Source organism: Tyto alba, unplaced genomic scaffold, assembly GCF_018691265.1.
Source record: "Tyto alba isolate M040663 unplaced genomic scaffold, T.alba_DEE_v4.0 Super-Scaffold_32, whole genome shotgun sequence".
Classification (NCBI taxonomy): Eukaryota; Metazoa; Chordata; class Aves; order Strigiformes; family Tytonidae; genus Tyto; species Tyto alba.
The window spans coordinates 3,252,561-3,274,174 of NW_024881307.1; the positions used below are offsets into that span (position 1 = coordinate 3,252,561).

The 21,614-nt window shown below is 57.1% G+C and overlaps 1 protein-coding gene and 1 long non-coding RNA gene across 2 annotated transcripts; one reads left to right on the forward strand and one right to left on the reverse strand.

Moving 5' to 3' along the window:
* Window positions 1-2,601: 2,601 nt before the first annotated feature.
* ADAMTS15 (ADAM metallopeptidase with thrombospondin type 1 motif 15) lies at window positions 2,602-12,520 on the forward strand. Its single transcript, XM_042800683.1, has 8 exons — window positions 2,602-3,708; window positions 7,893-8,025; window positions 8,649-8,816; window positions 9,269-9,552; window positions 9,899-10,076; window positions 10,213-10,394; window positions 11,005-11,180; window positions 11,646-12,520. Exons 1-8 carry the CDS (start codon window positions 2,788-2,790, stop codon window positions 12,424-12,426), a joined length of 2,823 nt encoding a protein of 940 aa, XP_042656617.1. The 5' UTR covers window positions 2,602-2,787; the 3' UTR covers window positions 12,427-12,520.
* Window positions 12,521-18,181: 5,661 nt separating this feature from the next.
* Window positions 18,182-20,126, reverse strand: LOC122154117. Its single transcript, XR_006166041.1, has 2 exons — window positions 20,043-20,126; window positions 18,182-18,464 (listed from the first exon to the last, which is right to left on the reverse strand). It is a non-coding gene; the product is annotated as an uncharacterized LOC122154117 (long non-coding RNA).
* Window positions 20,127-21,614: the final 1,488 nt, after the last annotated feature.

The following is a 21,614-nucleotide window of genomic DNA, read 5'->3' on the forward strand; positions in this document are numbered from 1 at the left end:
CCTTCTTGTCTGGGGTGCTCTGAGATATGCCAGCAGCCTCTGGAGCTGCCTGTAAGGGGTGAGCCCTATACGCTCCATGTGCTCAGCATCTTTTCTACTCATAGTGGGAAGGAGAATGAAGGCAGCAGATGATTTGGCTTGCAAACAAAGCTCTGTCTTTGGGTAGGTGATTCCCCCCTCTTGAGAGAGAGAGGGAGGATAGGGGAGGCTGTGAGAGAGCAGCCTGCTGATCCATCCCTTCGCTTCAACCCCAAAGATAACATCATTAACATTGAGGGACAGAGTGAGTCCAGCTAGACCCCAGAGTCTGGCGGGATGGAGCGGGTCTCAGCTCAGGCTGAGCCAAAACACGGGCATTTTCTGCCTGCCTTTTCCCATCAGGAGGCAATCAGATGTTCTCCAGGCTGGAGGCAAAGTCCTGCCAGTTCGGTTTGACTCATCCTCTGCCGCTGGAGAAGACGGAGGGGCAGGAGCTCCTGGGGCAGCAATGACTAACCTTGGCCTGATGACCTCTGGGCTGGGGTACCTGGAGCCAGGATGCTCTCACGGTGCACATAGGGACTTTTTTTCTGCTCCCTTTCCCATCTGCTCCTCCTGTGCAGGGCAGGGATCCCCTGAGCAACTTGCAGCTCAGCCTCTGTGTCCATCTGCGGGGTCTTCTGCTGCGTCTTTCCCCAGTGCTGGACACCAAATGCCTCCTGAGACGGTGCAAGCGCTGCTGCCCGCCTGTCACGTGCGAAGGGAATGAGAATTTACTGTCTTTAAACATGAAGCCACAAAGAGCAAATAGAGCCGAGGTGGGAACAGGAGGAAGCACAACAGCCTCCCCGTCCCGCTCAGGAACCCGACACAGCTTCAACAAGAAGCTTCACTCCCCAAATGCCCCTGGGAGCCACGAGCTCAGCCCAGAGCTGGGTGCAGCTGCTGTAAGGTGGCACCTCCAGGACCACGTGCCACCCTGGATGCTGCTACGGTCTCCGGGATAAACTCGTCCTGTGGAACAGGGCAGTGCTGTGGGAAGGCAAAGTTCCCTCCCGGCACCTCGAGATGCTCAAGGTTGTGTCCTTCTCCACTCCCTGTGCTGCCTATTTTCTCTTTGCGGTTCTATCGCCATCCCCGGACACATTGCACTTTGGCCAGCAGACAAAATCCCTGATTCACTGAGCCCAGGGCAGTCAGATGATTATTTTGGGTCACAAGTTCAGCTGCAAGGCACACGACTGAGCATGGGGAAGCGCTGGCACCAGAACAAGCCAGGCTGCAGGCTGTGGGCTCTGCGTCTTAAGCAACAGCCTTGGCATTTATTTCATATATGCACAAATTCTTACGCTGTGCTTGTCGCCTTCGCTGAAGCTTGAAATCACATCAAAACCAGCTTGTCTATGAGAAGGACTTAACCATACCATTAAACCATCCTGGAGTGCTGGGAAGGAGCATGGGCTGTAGGACGTGCAGGATTTGGGTGCCCAGTGGTGGCTTGGGAGCATTACTGAAACATCCATCCTTCCCTCCCGGTCCCAACCCAGCTTGTGTGGAAACAAGAGCTGCTGCAGGGGGGAAAGACCCATTAGGCAGCCCATCCCGATGTCAGGGTGTTTATTGCTGTCAATAAATCTATTCTTCAGCCACAGATGATTACTGGGGACTCTTCATCTCTCTCCTTTCAGCTGTCCCGCTCTACAAAAATCCCACCCACGATGAGATCTTCCTACCTCCCAATAACATCAGCTGCCCCAGCATCCTCCCTGATCCCAAACACTTTGGGAAATTCCCATATGCTCCGTATGGTGTGTCCCGAGGTACAGAGGAGGGGACATTATGGGTATGACCATGTACCCAGTGCTCCCTTCAGTGGCCCTGGGGATGCAGGGAGGCTGGAAATTGCCCCTTTGCCCCACGGTTGGAGCGGCTGAAGGGGGCTGGGGAGCGAGGGGTGCACCGAGGTCCTTTGGGGGGGGAAGAGCACTGGGGTACCCCTGAAGGGAGGCACGGGAGGTGAGGCTGTCAGGGTGGTGTTTCACTGGGGTGGTGGGACTGAAGGTGTGTGGAGGGAAACAGCCGGGGGCTGGACTCACCTGGGCTGTGAAAAATATATTAATACCTTCCCGAGGAATTCCGAGAGCTGAACCCCCCCTCCCCCCCCCCCCCCACTCTACCGAACCTCAATACCAGCGCAGAGGACCTTTCACCTTCACCCCCTACCCCAACCACAGCCCCCCCCCCCCCCCCCCGGGGGGTTTCATCCTGCCCCTTCGCTGCGCACAGTCAGGAGGGAGCCCGGCAGACTGGGGTATCCCTGGGGGGAAGCTGCAGGGTCCCCCCTCTCCGGTTTAATCATACAAACGAAGAGGGTCCTCCCCCCCCCATCCCACACCCCCCGCCCCTCCCCGGGCGGAGCGCGGGTTCTCCCGGCCCCGCTCCGCCGTTCCCGGCCCCCCGCACCGGAGTGGCTGCGGCGGGGCCAAGCCGCGCCCCGCTCCCCCTCCTTTTCACCCCCCCCCCCCCCTTCCCCGTTTCCCCCCCACCTCCCACCTCCCTCCTCCCCGGTCCCGCCGTATATAAACCCGATGCGCCCCACAAGGCAGGTAGCGGCGGGGCAGGCGGCTCGCACGGCCGCTCCGCTCCCCTCCAGCCGAGTTTGGGGAAGAGGAGGAGGAGGAGGAGGGAGGGAGGAAGGGGGGGGGCCGGGTCCTGCTTTCTTCCCCGTCCCCCCCTCCCCCCCCCCAAAAAAAAAACGAAACAAACCAAAACAAACCTCGATGCCGCCGGCGTGAGCCCGCCGGGACGATGCTGCCGCTGCTGCCGCTGCTGTTGCTGGGCGCCCCGGGGCTGAGCCTGCCCTCGGGGGGGGCCCCGGCGGACACCGAGGTGGTGACCCCCCTCCGCCTGGACCCCGACATCAACGGGCGCTCTTACTTCAGGCGGGGCCCCGCCGAGCCCCCCCGGGGAGGGCAAGCCGTGGTTTTCCAGCTCTCGGCTTTCGGGGAGGATTTCTACCTCCACCTCTCCCCCGACGCCCATTTCATCGCCCCCGCCTTCGCCGCCCACTACCTGGGGGTCGCGCCCGGCGCCGCCCGCCCCCTCCCCGGCCTCCGCCACTGCTTTTATTCGGGGGATGTCAACGCCGACCGGGAGTCTTTCGCCGCCCTCAGCCTTTGCGGGGGGCTCCGGGGGGCTTTCGGCTACCGGGGAGCCGAGTATATCATCAGCCCGCTGGCGGGGGGGGCTGCCGGAGGAGCCCACCGCCTGCAGCGCCGCAGCCCCGCCCGCCCCGTCGGGGCCGGAGCATCCCGCTGCGCCGTGGGCTCCGGGCTCACCCCCGGGGTGCTGCAGGCTCTGGACAAGTACCGGGGGCGTGGGGGGGGGAAAGGGGGTCGGGCCAAACGCTTTGCCTCGGTCCCCCGTTACGTGGAGACCTTGGTGGTGGCCGACGAGTCGATGGTGAAGTTCCACGGGGACGACCTCCAGCACTACCTGCTGACCCTGATGGCCACGGCCGCCCGCCTCTACAAGCACCCCAGCATCCGTAACCCCATCCAGATCTCCGTGGTCAAGTTCCTCCTCATCGGGCAGGACGACAAGGGGCCCAAGGTCACCGGCAACGCCGCCCTCACCCTCCGCAACTTCTGCGCCTGGCAGAAGAAGTGGAACAAGGTCAGCGACAAGCACCCCGAGTACTGGGACACCGCCATCCTCTTCACCAAGCAGGTGGGTGCGGGGAGGGGGGGGGATTGTGACCCGGTGGGGGCTGTCTCCCCTTTCAAGGAACCCTGCTAAGGGGCACACCGGAGGAGGCGGCACCTGTGGCCGATCCCCCTTTCCCAAGGGACCCTCCACCCTCAGATGCCGGGGTGGGGGGAGCAGAGGTGTGGAGCAAGCCCCCCTTGCTGTCCTCGGGGCAGGTTTTGGCCAGCAGCCTGGAGAAAGCCCTGCCAGGGGGGGTGAGCGAGGCCAAAGGGCAGGTTGTCCCCACGGGCAAAAACCCGCCGCTCCATCCCCTGCCTCCTGGCAGCCAGCGCTCGGCAGCTCTGGTTCGCAGCAGCCGCCACCCCGAAACGCGGGGTCCGAGCCCAGAAAAGGAGGAGCGTGGCCCCGCTTCCCCCTCCCTGGCTGGGCAGAGCTAGCCGTGCCAACCTGCCAAGAAAAAATTAAAAAGAAAAAACAAACCCGAAACCTCTCCCCGCTTCCTCTGACTCATGAACGAGGTCCTCCTGAGAACCTGAACCTCTCCTCCCCGCGCTGGCTGCTCCACGGGGACCCAGTTCAAGGCTGGAAGAAAAGCACTGGAGATCCAGCCAGAGCTTGCAGCCCTTTTTTGGGGGGGTGGGGGTGGGTGGGGAGAGGTGAGAGTCTCCCCCCACGGCTGCCGTGGGCTGGCTGCACCCCTGCGGTGGGAGAGGGGCTTTGCCGAGCTGCTTTTTGCTCGCCTTTGGCCAGGGCTTTGCGGGGGGATCGCTGCGCCAGGACGAGCTCTCCATCCTCCCACCTTGATAAACTGGGTGACACCGAAGCGGTGACACCGGCTCCCAGAACCTCCCCCGCCCCCCCCCCCCCCCAAATGCTTCTCCTCTTCCCTGCGGTCCTGCCTCAGCGTTGCTGTCGGTGCGGTGCCTGTGCAGCCCTAAATTAATAATGGGAGGGGAGAAGGATGAGCCCAGTTTGAAGGGGACGCTCACCTTTTACCCTGACAGCAGCAGGCTTTGCCAGCAAAGAGCAACGTGCGTTTTCCCCTTCCCTCATCCCTGCGCAGATGTTTTTGGATTAAGGACAGGTCGGAAACTCCCCTCAGCAGCAGCGACGCCATTCCCAAAACATCTTTCCAGGTCCAGCACTCGTGGGTGGGAAGGATCTAACATCCAGCTCCGTTCAGCTGCCCCTAGCCTGGGGTCAGCGCGGGCTGATGATGGCCTGGAGCGGGAACGATGCTGTGCAGGACGTGTGAGACCTCGTCCCGCCCGTCCTCCTTGTCCCCCCCCCCCCCCAAGTCACCGGAGCCACACGTGGGACAGATTCAGTCCCAGCGATTTGAAAGCTGCGGAGCATGGCCGGGCTGCATTTTTTACACATTGCTAAACCATCCATTCCTGAAATCCCAAGGCAAGCTCGGTGCAAAGGCACACCATCGAGGAGACATCTGCCTTCCTTGAGTGCATCCATCTGTGGTCCCCTGACACCCCGAAGATTATCTCCCTGCCAAAAAGCTGTTACATAAGCCCCCGACTTAATTTTCATCTCAAGCCCGCTTGATAGGCAGTTTCCAGTCGTGTCAACAAGTTGCTGATGAATGGGGCTGTCCCTCTCCTGCTCGGCTTTGCTCCCTCCCGGCGTTGGTTGTGCTGAACTGTGGATTTGCCTTTGGGGAGCTCGATCCCCCTCAGTTGGTGGGTGCAGATCTGTCAGCAACCACCACCACGGGACCTTCACCTTCCCGGTGCTTGTTGGAGGGTCCTGCGGAGCATCCAGCCTTCAGCTGCACTCCTGCCTCTTGGAAATAACGTCGCACACCACGGCGAAGGGCTCGGCCGTGCTTTCCCACCCGTCCCGAACCTTCACGTCCCACCAGCAAAGGTTTGCTGCACATCTTCGGCCTGCTGTAAAACCGGGGGAAGGGACCTTGCACCAAGGAACATTTGGCTGCAGCCTAGCGTGCAGCAGATGCTGCAGGGGGATTTGGAAACCCACGCTCTGTAGCTCAAAACTCAGATTTTTGGGGGTTGTTTTGGCCAGACATGGGAAGCCTCCACGGTAGGGAGAGCGCCGAGTCTCCTAGTAGGTGAATTAATGCACTAGTGATACGGATCCCCCCCAACTGACCTGCAGAACATCTCAAGAAGTTCCCAAGGGGGATGAAGAAAAGCCTTGGAAGCGCCCACAGACGGAGGCCAGGCTGGCAGGGTGGTGTATCTAGCAGGGTGCTTGCAGCTCCCTGTACTTGGGCTGGCAGCGGGGGAGATCGGTGACGGTGAGCGCCCCGTGCAAAGGCAGAGCTGGCTCTTTGCACGCCACTTTCCCACCTTAAACCTCCCCTCCGTAGCTCCATCCTTTCATTGCCTCCCCTCCTGAGCAGGCTGGACCCCCGGCACGGCTGGAAGAGGTGTTTGGAGGGGGGGCAGGACCCCTCAGTAGAACCCAGAGATGCCGCCCAGCCTTTTGAAGCGGGCTGCCCGTAGGAGGCTGGGGGGGGGAGGGAGGGGGGGGGGTTTAGGGAACACCCCGTGTTCCCCTCAGCCGGCAGGCGAGGTTCAGAGGGAGAAGTGGGTCAGTGTGTCAGTGCAGGTGTTGGGCCGGGAGCCAAAAGCTCGCCGCGCCAGCGAGGAAACGGCAACTCTTCGCAAAGCAGCGAGCGGGGAGCCTCTTCCCCGTGACGCCGGGTCATCCCACCTTCACCCCTCCAAACCCCCGGCGGTGGGGGCTGCAGGGGAGAGCACGGGCGGGGGGGGGGGGTTGGGCAAGCTGCCTCCCTGAGTTAGCTCAGCGTGGTGATGGAACAGGCTCTCGGTGGCATTTTGGGATGGGGGACCCTGCGCTGGGGCTTGCCAGCCCCATTTAGGCACCGGGGTTGGGAGGTTGCCTCCTGCTTGTCCTGGCTGGCATCGATGCGCGGTGGGATCAGGGATGTAGTGGGGTCCCAGCCGACCAGGAAAACTGTTGCGGAGCGGAGCGCTGAACCCAGTTGCACGACAAGTTTTTCCACCTCGCCGGCCCAGACCCAGGCGTTTCTCCGCCTCGCCTCTCCAGAGATCACAGACTTGCCTGGGCCTCCAGACTTCGTAGCCACAGCTCTCCTGTTAAAGCCATCTCAGCCCTGGCTGGGGCTCTCTGAAGTCATCGGGACTGTTACTTACCCACGGCTGAACCTGCCTGCGTGGGAATGCCTTCAGCTTGGAAACCTCGCTGGAAATGTTGGCAGAGCCGCTCATGCGAGATTTCGAGCAACCCAGGCGCTTTGGCTGGCCGAGTGCTGAGCATGAATCACGCTTATTTATAGCCTGGGAGCGCCCGGCGAGTCCCTTACGTTTTCTTTTCATGTGGAAAAGCAGCTCCCTGCCCCCTGCGTGGCCTCCCCCTGCAGCTCCCAGCCCGGCTGGGACAGCACCGGGGGACGGGGACGATGCTCCAACCCTCCCAAGCCACCGACAGACCCCAGCAGGGGAAGGGGGCACCCAAGGACAAGGCTATTGCCAGGCTGCAGCAGCGGTGCCTCTTCAACAGGGACTTTTTATTTGCACAAGCACCTTTGGATCCCAAAGAAGGGCAGATCCACCTACAGCGGGACCTTTCCTGTCCTCTGTCCTGGCGGCTTCTACGTGGGGTCCAGCAGTCCTTGTGTTGGGGATGGAAAACTGGGCTGGTTCCTCCTTCAGTCTTGGGCTTGGTTGCTTCTCGGGAGATGGCTGCTCTTGGAGAGGCAGGAGCACATCCTCGGGAAGCTCAGGACCCGCCTCAGGGGCTTCTCATTCCTCGGAAGAAGTTGAGAAATGAGGTTGAGGAGTGGGCCAGCTGTGAGCCCAAGGCCAGGTGACTTCCCATCCGCCCGCCTGGGTCCGGTCTTTGAGCTCCCGCTGACTCCTCCGTGCCAAAACCATCATCCACCCTGGCCGGAGGAGCCATTCGGGTGGGAAAAGCCGTCACCGGAGGCACGGGAGGATGCTATGCACAAAAAGCATCCCCGGTGCCAGGGTTAAATGCAAACGCAGCGCCGCGGCCTGGCCTGGGGCAGGGCGAGGTTTCCTGCCGCCGCCGCAGCCCAGCGCGGGTCCCCAGCCCTTTTGGGCTGCCCCCCGACCCCCCAGCAGCCTGGGATCACGGGTGCCAGGGGCAGGGTGGGACTGGGGAACCGTGATAGCCGTGCTGGCCTCGGGACTAACCCCTCGCCCCTCCCTGCCTCGCAGGACCTGTGCGGTGCCACCACTTGCGACACGCTGGGGATGGCGGACGTGGGCACCATGTGTGACCCCAAGCGCAGCTGCTCCGTCATCGAGGACGACGGGCTGCCCTCGGCTTTCACCACCGCCCACGAGCTGGGTAAGGCTTCCCGCTCTCCTCTTCCTCCCGGGAGGAATGCCAGGAGCTGGCGAGGTTCAAAATAACCCCTGTTTTCATCCTCCGGAAGATCAGACAATAACTGGGATCCGGTGATGGGGAAACTCCACCTTGGGGCACAAAACCCTCCCCGAGCCGGGTGGGAAAGAGCTGTTGAGAAAGCAAAAGGCTTTGCTGTTGGGGTTGCTACCTTGGCTGGGTTTCCAGGATTCAGGATTCTGAAAGAAGAGGCGGAGGGCACACCTACCTCCGGAGATGTCTTGCGGTGCCCGGCGGGGGGAGGAGGAGGAGGAGGAGGGAGCGGGGCGAGCGCTGAAGTCTCCTTCTCTTTGCAATTCCCCTTGTCCTTCCTTTCCTGTGTGCGTTCCACGGGAACTGGGATGCCTGGGCTGGTCCTGCAAGCTCCCAGGCCTGGCTGTGGTCTGAGCCAGGCCATGCACAAGCACTGTCCCTCCCCAGGCATCTCTTTGCAATCCTTGCAAGGGTCTGCCCCACTCCGTGCCTCAGTTTCCCCCCACTGCAAGAAGCTGCGGGGGCCCTACCCTGCGTGCCAAGCGGGGTTATTCACATTGGCCCCCCCCCCTCCCCTTTTGCCCCCCTCCCAGGCCATGTCTTCAACATGCCCCACGACAACGTGAAGGCCTGCGAGGAGGTCTTTGGCCGGCTGAAGACCAACCACATGATGTCCCCCACCCTCATCCAGATCGACCGTGCCAACCCCTGGTCAGCCTGCAGCGCTGCCATCATCACCGACTTCCTCGACAGCGGCCACGGTGAGCCCTCCCGTGCCCCTCACCCCTATTCCCCGTGTCCCTGCCCCGTGGGAGCAGGATCCGTCCCTGGGGCTGGTCGCTGGGAGAGGCTGATGGGCTGTAGAGCAACTCTCCTCCCCTCTCTGAGGAGGACGTGGGGGGGTAGGTGGTGTTTCTGCACTGGATGAGATTCCCCAGTGCCGGAGTGTCCCCTGCCCTGATGCTGCTGGCCGGGCTCTGCCCAGTGTCACCAAGAGATGGAGTCACACGGGGCTGGGGTGCAGCTGACCCCGAGGGCACCCCTGGGGCAGCACCTTGTCCTGCTGGTGGCCTGTGCCTGAGATAATTTTGGCCAAACGACCGGCAGCCACCCTCACCTCCCCGCAGCCATGCTCTCCCTCCCCACACTGCTCCCGACAACTCCTCGAGGACACGGTAGACCCCCCCCCCCCGCCTTATCCCCGTTCCCGCAGGAGACTGCTTGCTGGACCAACCTGCCAAACCCATCCCGCTGCCCGAAGACCTGCCGGGGACGAGCTACAGCCTGAACCAGCAGTGCGAGCTGGCTTTCGGGGTGGGCTCCAAGCCCTGCCCGTACATGCAATATTGCGCCAAGCTCTGGTGCACGGGCAAAGCGCGGGGGCAGATCGTCTGCCAGACCCGGCACTTCCCCTGGGCTGACGGCACCGGCTGCGGCGAGGGGCGATTCTGCCTGAAGGGTGCCTGCGTTGAGAGGCATAACATCAGTAAGTACAGGGTGAGTACCTGTGTTGTGAGCCCCCGCCCCCCCCCCAAAAAAAAAAAAACATCCCGCGGCATCACCCTGAGTTTTCACAGGGGTGCTGGCTGAGCAATCCCCCACCTCTTTGTGCTGGGGACCCGGTGGTGGGGGACACCGGTGTGAAAAGAGGTGGAGATCCCTCGGATATTGCGTATTTCTTGAGGAGGGATGTTGCTGCTCTGCTCCACCCGGGCGGGCGTGGGGGCACCCGGCAGAAGTTTTGCTTGCGAGGGGATGGCTCTGAGGCTGGAGATCCCTGGCTCGTGGTGGAGCTGGAGGCCGAGGCGGGGATGCAGCGGCTCATCCCACCGCATCCCCGCAGGTGGACGGCGGCTGGGCGAAGTGGGCGCCCTACGGGCCGTGCTCGCGGACGTGCGGCGGCGGGGTGCAGCTGGCCAAGAGGGAGTGCACCGACCCGGTGCCTGCCAACGGGGGCTCCTACTGCGAGGGCATCCGCGTCAAGTACCGCTCCTGCAACCTGGAGCCCTGCTCTGCTGCAGGTAAGGGGTCGCAGCGCCGCCTGCTCGTGGTCGGGCTCATGAATTATCAAAACCCCATCAAATCGGAGCCGGGAGGTCCAGGCTGGTCCCCAATCCCATTGCTCATCCTCTTTTTTTTTTTTTTTTTTTTTTCCAGTGCCAGGGAAAAGCTTCCGCGAGGAGCAGTGTGAGGCTTTCAACGGCTACAGCCACAGCACCAACCGCCTCACTGCCTCTGTCTCCTGGGTCCCCAAATACTCTGGCGTCTCGCCCCGGGATAAATGCAAGCTCATCTGCCGGGCTAACGGCACCGGCTACTTCTACGTGCTGGCACCCAAGGTTGGTGAGAGACCCCTGGGCATCAGCACCTGGGCTGTTGGATGAGCCCAGCGTGCCTGGAAATGAATGATTTTTCCTTGTCTGGTGTTAGATGAGGTTGTAGAGGAGGGGAATCCACCAAGCTGGCATGAAACAGCCTGTATGTGTCCGCTTATTTCAGGGCTGGAGTTGGTCTGTGGAGGGTCATCTGGGTTTGTAAAGGCTCCTCTGGGACATGCCCATAGTCCTGAAATAGAGGATAATAATGACGGTGCTGGGGGAACGATGCGTGTGCCGGACAGGGCGGGCGGCCAGACATGGGACTGAGCGGGGTGGTGTTAGCTGTGTCCCCAGTGCAGCCCGTTCCCGTTGCACCGATGCAACAGAAAGGGCAGACAAGGATGTAGATGGAGAAGAAAAGGGATATAATCCCATACACCTCTTCTCCGAGACCCTAAAAAGCCTGGCTGCAAAGCAGATGGCGAGCAAAGTGCCCGCTAGTGTCTCCTCAGGACTCATCTGCTGGGTTGGGATAGTCCCAAGTTGGATGGCTGAGGCTGGGGGGGTCGGGGGGCGGTTTGTGGGGTGGCAGAGGGAAATGCAGCAGCTTGTTTTGCTCGCCCACGTGCAGGTTGTGGACGGCACCCCTTGCTCCCCAGACTCCACCTCGGTCTGCGTCCAGGGTAAATGCATCAAAGCGGGCTGCGACGGGAAGCTGGGCTCCAAGAAGAAGTTTGACAAGTGCAGCGTCTGCGGAGGAGACAACAAGAGCTGCAAGAAGGTCTCGGGCTTGTTCACCAAACCCATGTAAGTGTTTGGCGCTGGCGCGTGCTTCCCCCTCTCCCAGCTTTGCTTTTTGGGGTGGATGCAGGAAAGTGGTGGCGGTGGTGATGGGAGCCAAGTCCACCCCGAGCAAGTCCTGTTGCTAGTGTACATCACTGTGTGGAGACCTGGGCTGGCTCTGAAGGAGAAGCAGGACATATTTAATGTTCTATCAGCCTCTGCTGATGGCGTTATCTCCAGCACAGCCCTACTGTTGAGCCAGAGGAGCCGAAGCATCTTCCCATATCTGGGTGACCTCAGCCTACATGAAACTCAGCGCAGGGAGGAGATTCAAAATGACCTTCACGGGAAGGAGGAGATAACTGTAGGGGTGGGAAGATCTCAGGGCTGTAGCTGCAGAGCTTTCGGGCTGAGGCCACGTCGTAGCGGGCTGCCCCCCCCCCCCCCTTCCCTGCCTGATGGCCTGCCCTGCCCGCTCTTCTCTTCCAGGCACGGCTACAACTTCGTGGTGGTCATCCCCGCGGGCGCCTCCAACATCGACATCAGGCAGCGGGGCTACAAAGGGCTGATCAGCGACGACAACTACCTGGCGCTGAAGAACGGGCAGGGCAAGTACCTGCTGAACGGCCACTTCATCGTCTCGGCCGTGGAGAGGGACCTGATGGTGAAGGGCAGCGTCCTGCGGTACAGCGGCACCGGCACGGCCGTCGAGAGCCTCCAAGCCTTCAAGCCCATCCAGGAACCCCTGACTTTGGAGGTGCTCTCTGTGGGGAAGATGACCCCTCCTCGGGTACGCTACTCCTTCTACCTCCCCAAGGAGAGCAAGGAGGACAAGTCCTCCTACAAGAAGGAGGGCAAGACCCCACCGGACCTCAACAACAGCGTCCTCAGCCTGTCCAACCGCTTGGACGGTGGGAGACCGAGCTACAAACGGCCCTCCTACAAGTGGGCGGCGGGCGGCTGGGAGGCTTGCTCCGTCACCTGCGGCGATGGGCTGCAGAAGCGGGCGGTGGCTTGTCGCGATTCCTACGGCCAACCGGCCGCCGAGTGCGACGCGGCGCAGCGCCCGGCCGATGTCCGGCTGTGCGGGGAGCCCTGCCCGGCCTGGGAAGCTGGACCTTGGTCACCCTGCTCCAAGAGCTGCGGTCGGGGCTTCAAGAGACGGGCGCTGAAGTGCTCGGTCCCATCCGGGCGCCTGCTGCCCCGGGAGAGTTGCAATTTTCGGAGGAAGCCACAGGAGCTGGATTTTTGCACCTTGAGGCCGTGCTGAGCGGGTCAAGGGGTGTCTGTGAGGAAGAAGGGCATGGTGTTCCGCTGGCTGGATGCAGTCGAGCAGCAGCCAGGGGTTGGGAGAGGGGGAAGTGTCCATAGCACATAGCAAACGGGGGGGGGGGGGGGAAAAAAAAAAAAAAAAGGAAAAAAACAGAAAAAAAATGAGAAAAAAAAAAAGGACCTGGGTGTGGGGACGGAGCACGCACACCCCACACGCCTGGGAGAGAGGGCTTTTACCGACCAGGTCGCTCGGAGACAGAGCGGGAAAGAACGTCTACCTCGAAGCTGCCGAAAGACGCGGAGACCCTCCTGGGAGCCGGGAGGAGGAGCGCTGCCCGGGGTGGATCCGAGCACAGGGCAGGGAGATGCCCCTAAATTGCACAGTGGAAGCCTCCCTCGTTTTCCCAGGGCCAAGCCTACCTCCCCCCTCCCCGGACTCCACCAACACTCATGCGAAATGGGACCAAAAGGATTTACCAATGCAACGAGGGCGAATTACACCGTCCAGCTGTGCGACGAGGTGCTGGGACTGATGCCTCCAGGGCTCGCTGGCGATGGTTTTGAACCCCGGGCGGTCCGGAGAGCCCCAGCAGCGTCCCTGGTCCAGGCTGGAAGGTGGTGGCTTTATTTTCGTTTTCTCCTCATGTTTATGACCTGACCAGTGTAGATTTTTATGGTGCTTAACTCTGTATTTTTTTTTTTAACCTCCTTCCTCCCCCGCCGTGCATGTAAACCGTGCGTAGCGGGGACGGCGTTATTCCCAGTGGGCTTTCTCACCTGGCTGAGGTTTTCCTATGGTGCTTCGGGATGGGGCTGTGCGAGCACCCAGTGCGTAGCTGGGTGCTCCTTTACACCCCGGTCCAGGGCAGGTCGTAAACCGCCCGCCTGAAGTTTTTCAGGGCTGAAAGGACCTGAGATCTGAGCTGTCATCCCCAAAAAGCAACAAGCAACTGTACTGTAGTGCCACGACACGGTGCCGTACGGGGTCAGACGCAACCCCGCCAGTCGCCGGTACTTGACTCCGCTCTGGAAATGGTGCTCCCTGCTTAATGGGACCAGTAAGCCGTGCCCAGACATCCCACCACCCTCTGGCCTCCGACCTTCGGGCCAGCTTGGGTTATTTTTCCTCTGCCTTAAGCCTCCCTGAGATAACCTGAGCTGACCTCTAGCAGGGCTGGGGAGACTTCCCGGCATCGCTTTTGAGCTGCAGGAGCAGAAAATAAATGTGGGTCTCGGGCTTTCATGGGGGAAAGGGGCTCAGCGGGGTTCAGGCACACGGGGGGGAAGAGGGGCTGGTGAACCTCTCGCTGCTGCAGAGCATCTACAACCAGTTTCCCCCTCCAGGGTTCTCTGCAAGGGTTTATTTACCTCTGCCAGTTATGTAGCATCGTGCCCGTGGTGACGGGAGGCTGTCTTACCTCACGCACCCCCCTCTCCCTAACGACCATTTAATGCATCGTTTTAGGTCTCTTGCTCAGATCAAACCATCAGGGACCGTTTCACTTTTTGCTTTTCCACTGATGAAGGTGCCTCTTAATTAATTAGCTGGGCCTGTGAGCAAGCCAGAGTCTCTGGGTCGAGCTACGTCGTTATTGGGATCAGCAGAAAGGGACTATGGGGGCGATACCCAGATTATGGGTAGGCAGAAGATGCTGTCTCAGCAGTTAGAAGTTTGGAGCCTACCTTGCTTGCTCGGTCCCTCGCAGGTATAACGTGGAATCTCCTTTGGTCTGCTCGGAAAGGTCTCCAGCTGTGGGCAAGGCGAGAAAGATCCCAAGAAACAGGGCACCGGTAGCGCAAGGGTTTCCTTGCTGGACCTTTCCACCAGCTGAGCAAACTCCTCGTGACAATGTTTGCAGACCCATCCTCCCCTGGATTTATGTAATGCCTTTTTGAACACAACAATATTTTGGGTCTCCACACGGCTCGACAGAGCCAGGAGCAGATGTTGTGGTTGTTCTGCACAGCAGGGAACGGGATTTAATGTTCTAGGAAATCCCTTCCAGGTCTCCATTCCCATGAACGTATCATCCATTTTTGGAGGGTTTTCCTGCGTCGCCAAGCCCGCCGTGCTTTCGTTTGGGGACAGAGCTCCGAGGAGCTGCCCTTTTGTGTCTTGCCATCCAAGAGATGGTTTCCAAGCCACCGAGAAATCGTCACCCTTGTTTCACGGGGAGAGGAAGGATGGGGCGGGAGGGATTTCTCTGTGTGCGGTTCTTTTGCCGAGTGTGCAGCAAAAGGACGGAGATGCCGATCGTACTGGCTGCTTTGTGTATACCATGTATACTAAACATCAATCTCTGCTGTTTGTGCGTCAATAGCAAACCTGAAATAAAACTGTATTTAAAGTTACACCTGGTTCCCTGGGGGATGTCATTTAGTTGGTTGCTGTAGAGCGTTTCTTGTCTTATTGGGACCCCGGTCTCTTTGAAGCCTCAACTCATTAACTGAAGGGAAAAAAACCCAAACCTTTGAAAGGCTAACAGGTTTATTCTGACTTGCTTCTGCTACAGGATTTGCTATTGGCAAAAAAACCCAAACCCCAGCCTGAAGGAGCCCGGTGGTAGATGAGTCCCTGCAAGCCCCAGGGCTCGCCTGCGCCGGGATGTTAAATGCACAAGGCTGGTTTGCTTTAGCCTGAAATTTTCTGGTCAGGAAAACAGCAATATAGAGTTAAACAGATTAATGCAAACTGGAACAGCGCTCTCATATCCTGGAACAACTGTGTCTGCACATACCATTGTCCGGGACCATCCCTTCCCGACGTGCTATTCCGGAGTCATCCGCTCCGTATGCGGCCAAAGCCTCAGTCACTTCACCTTCGGATGGTCCAGGAAAAGCGAGGTTAACCTCACAGCTGAGCCGACCCGAGGCGGCTGTGGGGTTGCTGGGTGCCCGGAAAACAGCGCCCGTTCCTCCTGCCAATTCCCAGCACACCCTCCCTGAGTCAGAGCCCTCTTTCCCCGTTACATCAGGGCCAACCGTGAGATAAACCCCTTCCTTTTAACGGGACACGTCAGCTCAGGGATGCCTGATGTCACTCCCTCCAGCTCTCACCAGGGACAGATTGCCTGGTATTTTATTTCCCCCAGCAAATGCGATTTTTTTTCCCTGCTATGTTGCAGTGACTTGGCAAATTTAATGTGCTTTACTGGGGGGCATGCTCGCTCTCCTTTTCATTCCCATAAAGAAACAAACACGACAAACCTGACCGAGCACCTTCCCCCTTGCTGGCTCCTACAGGGAAATAAAGGCTTGATCTCCTGCGCCTCTCCCCACAAGAAAGTTCAGGTGCAGCCCAAATATATCCCATGCTGCAAAGGCTCCAGCTGCAAACGGCTTTATTAGGAACAGAGCGGGAGATTTCCAGCTGGTGCTATACCCTGTGCCATAGTTTCCCCCTCGAGTTCAGGAGCAGAGACCGAAGCTAAAACCAGTGCCTGTAGCACCAGGTGACGGCCACGCTTCTAACCAGGTGCCCTTAAAAATCACTGAGGGAGGCTAAAAACTACACAACCCCCGTGTATTTACCTGGTAAGGGTGGAAGAAACGAGCACCGATGCCAGAAACACCCGCCCAAAGGGAAGGCTGGTGGTCAGCCGAGTCGTCTCCTTGCTCAGGGCGCTTCGCCGCGGGAAAACCGGCGGTGACTTAGCGGGGCCGACCCTGGCACCAGGAGGGTGACAGGAGTGATGCCCCGTGTCCCTGCGAAGCCTGAAGCCGCAGGAATAGGCTCCTGGGGCAAGAGAAATGACGCGGAGCATCGTGTGCTGTATCCAGGGGGAAGGGGGGGGAAGCTTTCCCCAGCGTCCTGAGACGCTGCCGCCGACGGCTCTCAGGCTTCCCGGTTTTATGACACTGAAAGATTTTGTGCTTTGCTTCCCTTCCCTGTGCATTTGCCTTCTTTGGATTCTCTGATGGCTAATAAAAGGCTGAGCTGGCTGCTTTTCCTTTCAGGGGACACTGATACATCTTCACCTGCCTCCTCCAGCTCCGCCAAATGTGAAGGAAACCTGTAGCTTTGAAATTTCAGTTTTGATGTGGTTAGAAGGGGGTCGAAAACAGCCAGGGAGTTGAAGGTGGCAGACTGATGGACATAAGACTCATCCCCTTAAGCCACGGAGCCATGCCCAGGAGTCTCCATCAAGCTCCCAGAAAATGTCTCACTGGCAAAGGGCAAAGCCACAGGCTCCCAGGAGTTATTTACACCCTGGGAGAAGCACGGGGAGTATTTAGGAAATGCCCCTCTGGTATCATTTCATTTTCCCGTTCCCTGGCTTTGGCACTGTGGGGTTTTGTGTAAAAGAAATAAAAACCTAAAAAAAAAAAAAAAACCAAACCCACCCCAAGTCCCTACCAAAAATAAACCCTACCAAAAAAAAGAAAGGCTGACTCAAGTGCTCTTCTAGAACAAATCAGTTCAGTTCTCCCGGTTGTTTTAGCCTCCCATCCAATTTCTTTGCCCTTTTCTTGTACACTTCCCCAGGCACCTGCTTTTGGCCACCTTTGGAGAAAGATGCTGGATTAGACAGACCTCTGCTCTGACCCAGTACAGCTTTTCTTACATCCTAAGCAGTAAAAATAGCAGGAAAACTGAATCTACCCCCATGGCATAGTAGCACAAGGCATGGCTGGTGTTCATGATGGGACATCGAGATCTCCAGCCTCTTAAGCTCTCGTGGCACCACCTATAGCAAGTGCTAAACTCTCCAAATGATTTAATACCCAAGGGGATTTGCTGAGAACGAGGGTCCTGTGCTGCTCCAGCCAAACCACCGCGTGCTTCGCTCCAAACCCGTCCCCGGCTGAGCCCGAGGATTGAAGATGGCTTGGGCAGCGAATGCCTTTATGAAACATAAAACTCGATCCTGCATCTGGGACTGCCTGCAAAGCTGCCTGTTTCCATTTGTCTGAAGCTGAAACCCAAAAACGTTGAAAAAATATTACCTGAAGTGTAATGTCAGGGAGAGAAACCATTGAGGATGAGGGCAGAGCTTCTGCCTCGTCTGTCTTTCTGGTCCGGTGCTCTTCAACGTGTCTGCAGGTCCAATCCCTGAGGTTGGGATGCTGCCTTGCTATTAGTATTGCTATTATGATTGTTATTATTACTATTATTATTATTAGGGTTTGCCAGGAGACAAAAGCAAAACCAGACGTAAGTTGAACAAATGGACCTAATTGATAACACATGTCCTGCAGAAATCCTTTCCGGAGGGGTGAGATAAACTGGGAAGGGCAGCGCAGTGCTCGGCCGTGCCCTGTGCTGCCCAGGGAAAGCAGGGATGTTCACCGGAGCTAAAATTAAATTCTAATGTGGAGCAGGGACAAGAGACCCCGGCCCCTCTCCCCGCTTTCTGCCGTGAAGCCGATCGCAGAGCGCAGGCTGTGCTGGCTACGGCCGGTCCCCCCTCCCCTCCCCAAACCTGGCAGGAAAAATCCTGCTCTCCAAGCAGAAAAGGCCTTTTTCCCCACTCCGGTGGCTCTGAGGATGTGTCATTGATCCTAAACCCGGGTCAGGCGCTCGCAGAAAGCCCGGGCAGCTTTTCTGCAGGCGGGTGATGGAGACGAGCTCCAGCACCGCTGCGGGACCGGCTGGGGAGGGATGCCAACCCCCCGGTGATGCTGACCCTTGCTGGTTACTTGCAGCAGACTAAACTTCACCCCGTTGTCCTTCCCAGCCAGCAAACTGACACATTCCCACAAGCATTTCTGCTGTTTTGTGTTGGTTTTGTTTTTTTGTTTTTTTTTTTTTAAAAAGTATTTTTTTCTAATTATATAATGCGGTCAGTGCCAAATTTGTCCGGCCAACTCTAATCTGGCAAGCAGAGCTCACGGATTTATGGCAAGCAAACTCCCACCTCCTTATCGACTGGTGTCAGGAGCATGATTTTACCTTTTTGGTGGTCTCCATCACACGCTTTCACTCCTATAAACGCATAATCCTCGAAGAAGTGATGGCAGAAGGAAAAAGACGGCGTTTGTCGGCCGAGGACCGCGTCAGCATCTCCGAGGGAATGAGCTGAGTAAATCAGGCAGCTGTTAAGGATTATAATCCTTAACTAGGTAAAGCCTTTGGAAATTGCAGCCATGGGGTGAGCGGTGAGATCTTTCCAGCCGACTCCTGGGGAAGGTGCTGCGTTTGGATTTAGCCTAATTAATATCAAGTTCAGCCAAGCAAGCCTGGGAGGCGGATGGTCTCCCAAATGGTTATTTAATGTGGCTTGATTATTTATTTTTTAAAGCATTTTTTTTCCCGTCCGCCCTTCTCCACCTTGTAAATGAATTTAGCACTGGTGAGAGGTGTTGGATTGACAGCTCTGGAAATATAAGCCCTCAAGGAAAAATGTTTTGGAGTCGTGGAAGGAACAACGCCATACGTAACCGAGGAGTAAGGGTAATTATTTGCAATAAGAGCCGCTTTTTGCTCTGAAATCAAACGTAGAGACCGCAGGGATTCAACAGAGAGTCTGAGACATTTTCAGGTGGCCGAAGCATCGGGCATGGCCGGAGCTGGCTAACCAAAACGCTCTGTCCCGGAGCCACCAAGGCACTCAGGGCCACGTTACGGTGCTTAATTGCTATCCATGCTTAAATACTGCACATTTTTCTTAGCCCTTAAGAATGTTCTTAATTTTGAGCAGGCACTTCAGCACCTCCCTGCTCAGTATAGCCTGTAAGCAAAGCAACTTCACACATGCTGGAAGTTTACACCGAGGCTAAATCAAAGCCTTTGGGGTGTACCGAGCTGAGAAAATATCCTAAATATATCCCTCCCCATGTCACAGAACAGGGTTTGGGGTTTTTTTGTTAGTTTGTTTCAGTTTTTTGTTGTTGTGTTTTTGTTTTTTTTTTTTTTTTTTTTTTTTGCTAATATACTGCTTTAGCCTTTTTTGCAACTCTATATTTTTCAGAATATTTTCAAAGTGCTGCACGGAGGCCCCGGGTAACAGAAACACATGCTCCCCAAATTATGGTCACTATAGGGACCACATCATCATGACAGAGCTAATTAAGGCTTTCTGTGTTCTTGATGACATGTGTTGTCCAGAAGCAGCCCCATATGCTATAGAAACACAGGCGTGAGAGGTAGGGGAAGGCCATCTGGCCAAGGGATGGAGGGGAAAGGTGCAGCGAGACGAGTAAAGAGTAGACTGAGTCTACTTAAGCCTGGTCTATCTAGGCATCTTAAAAAATCCCAGGGAGTTTGGGAAAAAAAACCAATATCCCCCTGCTAGATGTTAAGTGAAATTAGAGAGACTAAAGGCCACGTCTTCATCCATCTTTAGATACCTCCAGGATTTAGGGGGAGGTGAAACCTGGGCTTAGGGGTCTTGCTTGGGGTCACACAGGATGGCTGCGGCAAGGTATGGCCTTGATCATAGTTTTCCCAAGTTGCCCATTAACCCCCCGGCTTCAGCACTTACTTTGGAGGTGAGGATATATTACGTGGAAAAACAAACACAGAGGAAAACGGGCACTGAAAGACAGGGAGATTTTTTCTCCCAAAGGCAGGAGAAAAAGGAGTGAGCGGAGAGAAAAGGAAACAAGGAGAAAGAATAAAAACAAGGGAACCCTCAAGAGGGAGATGCTAATGCAAAGCAGCTGTTATCCCACCTGAATCCCGGGTTTTTTTGGCTTCTCCTCATCCCCGGAGCATCGCAGAGCAGCCGGAGACCCTCCACGAGTTTGTGCCTGCTGTGCTACGCCATCCCAGAGGGGCAGGTAAAACACGGCTGCCAAAAGGTGATGGGGAGGGAAGGAAAATCACTTTTATGTGTTCACAGTGTGGTTGTATAAAACAGGTTGAAATGTGTACCTTTTTGAAAAGGAAATCTTTGGTTCAATTGCTTTTAAACTTACTTGGTTTTCTGCTTTTGTGGAGGAGAAAGGGAAGTGAACAGAGACAACGTGTATGCTCCTTCCACTCCTTAGGAGCATCTCCTCAAGAGCAAGGATCTGACACCTTGAAGAAAATGTGAAGCACGTCATTTTAAAGCATTTAACCTGCTTTTCATTTAAAGAAAAGTCCATCTCCAGTATGAATGATTCTGCATAACTCCCTCCCTCCCTCCCTCCCTCCCTCCCTCCCTCCCTCCCTCCCTCCCTCCCTCCCTCCCTCCCTCCCTTCCTTGTTTCCTTCTTTCCTTCTTTCCTTCTTTCCTTCTTTCCTTCTTTCCTTCTTTCCTTCTTTCCTTCTTTCCTTCCTTCCTTGTTTCCTTCTTTCCTTCCTTGTTTCCTTCCTTCCTTGTTTCCTTCCTTCCTTGTTTCCTTGTTTCCTTCCTTCCTTCCTTGTTTCCTTCCTTCCTTCCTTGTTTCCTTGTTTCCTTGTTTCCTTGTTTCCTTCCTTGTTTCCTTGTTTCCTTGTTTCCTTCCTTCCTTCCTTGTTTCCTTGTTTCCTTGTTTCCTTGTTTCCTTCCTTCCTTCCTTGTTTCCTTGTTTCCTTCCTTCCTTCCTTGTTTCCTTGTTTCCTTCCTTCCTTGTTTCCTTGTTTCCTTCCTTCCTTGTTTCCTTCCTTCCTTCCTTGTTTCCTTGTTTCCTTGTTTCCTTCCTTGTTTCCTCCCTTGTTTCCCTCCTTCCTCCCTTGTTTCCCTCCTTCCTCCCTTGTTTCCCTCTCTCCTTCCTTCCTTCCTTCCTCCCTTGTTTCCCTCCTTCCTCCCTTGTTTCCCTCTCTCCTTCCTCCCTTGTTTCCCTCTCTCCTTCCTTCCTCCCTCCCATCCCCAATGCGGACGCAATTAGAAAGCCTTCGGGGATTTTGTTCCAGCCGAAGGCTTGCTGGGAGCTCTCAGCTGAGGTGGTTTTCCAGTCGTGGCCGATGTTTCCTATTTGGACCTGAAAAAGAAAAGACTACTGCAATTAGCACGTCGCGTGTGTGTGCGGGGGCGTCAATGTTTTTGTTTCCTTTTAGCAAAGAAAAACAGAAATAAAATTAGCTCCCGTCACAAAGCCGGTGAGTTGGTACAAAGGGATGGGCATCCAAATGTTTTCTTCTGAGCCACCCCAGGGGACGGTGCCGGGGCTCCCAGGCCCCCGGGGCGATGCTGAGCATCCCACGCACCCGGGCGCTCATCCCGGCGCGTACCACACAAGACCCCCTCGCCTCCATGCCCAGGTCTGGAAATTATTCACCAAATCTGGCTGGAATTCCTTCCTAAAAATGCCATGAGGGAGGTGGATAGTTTTGTTGTT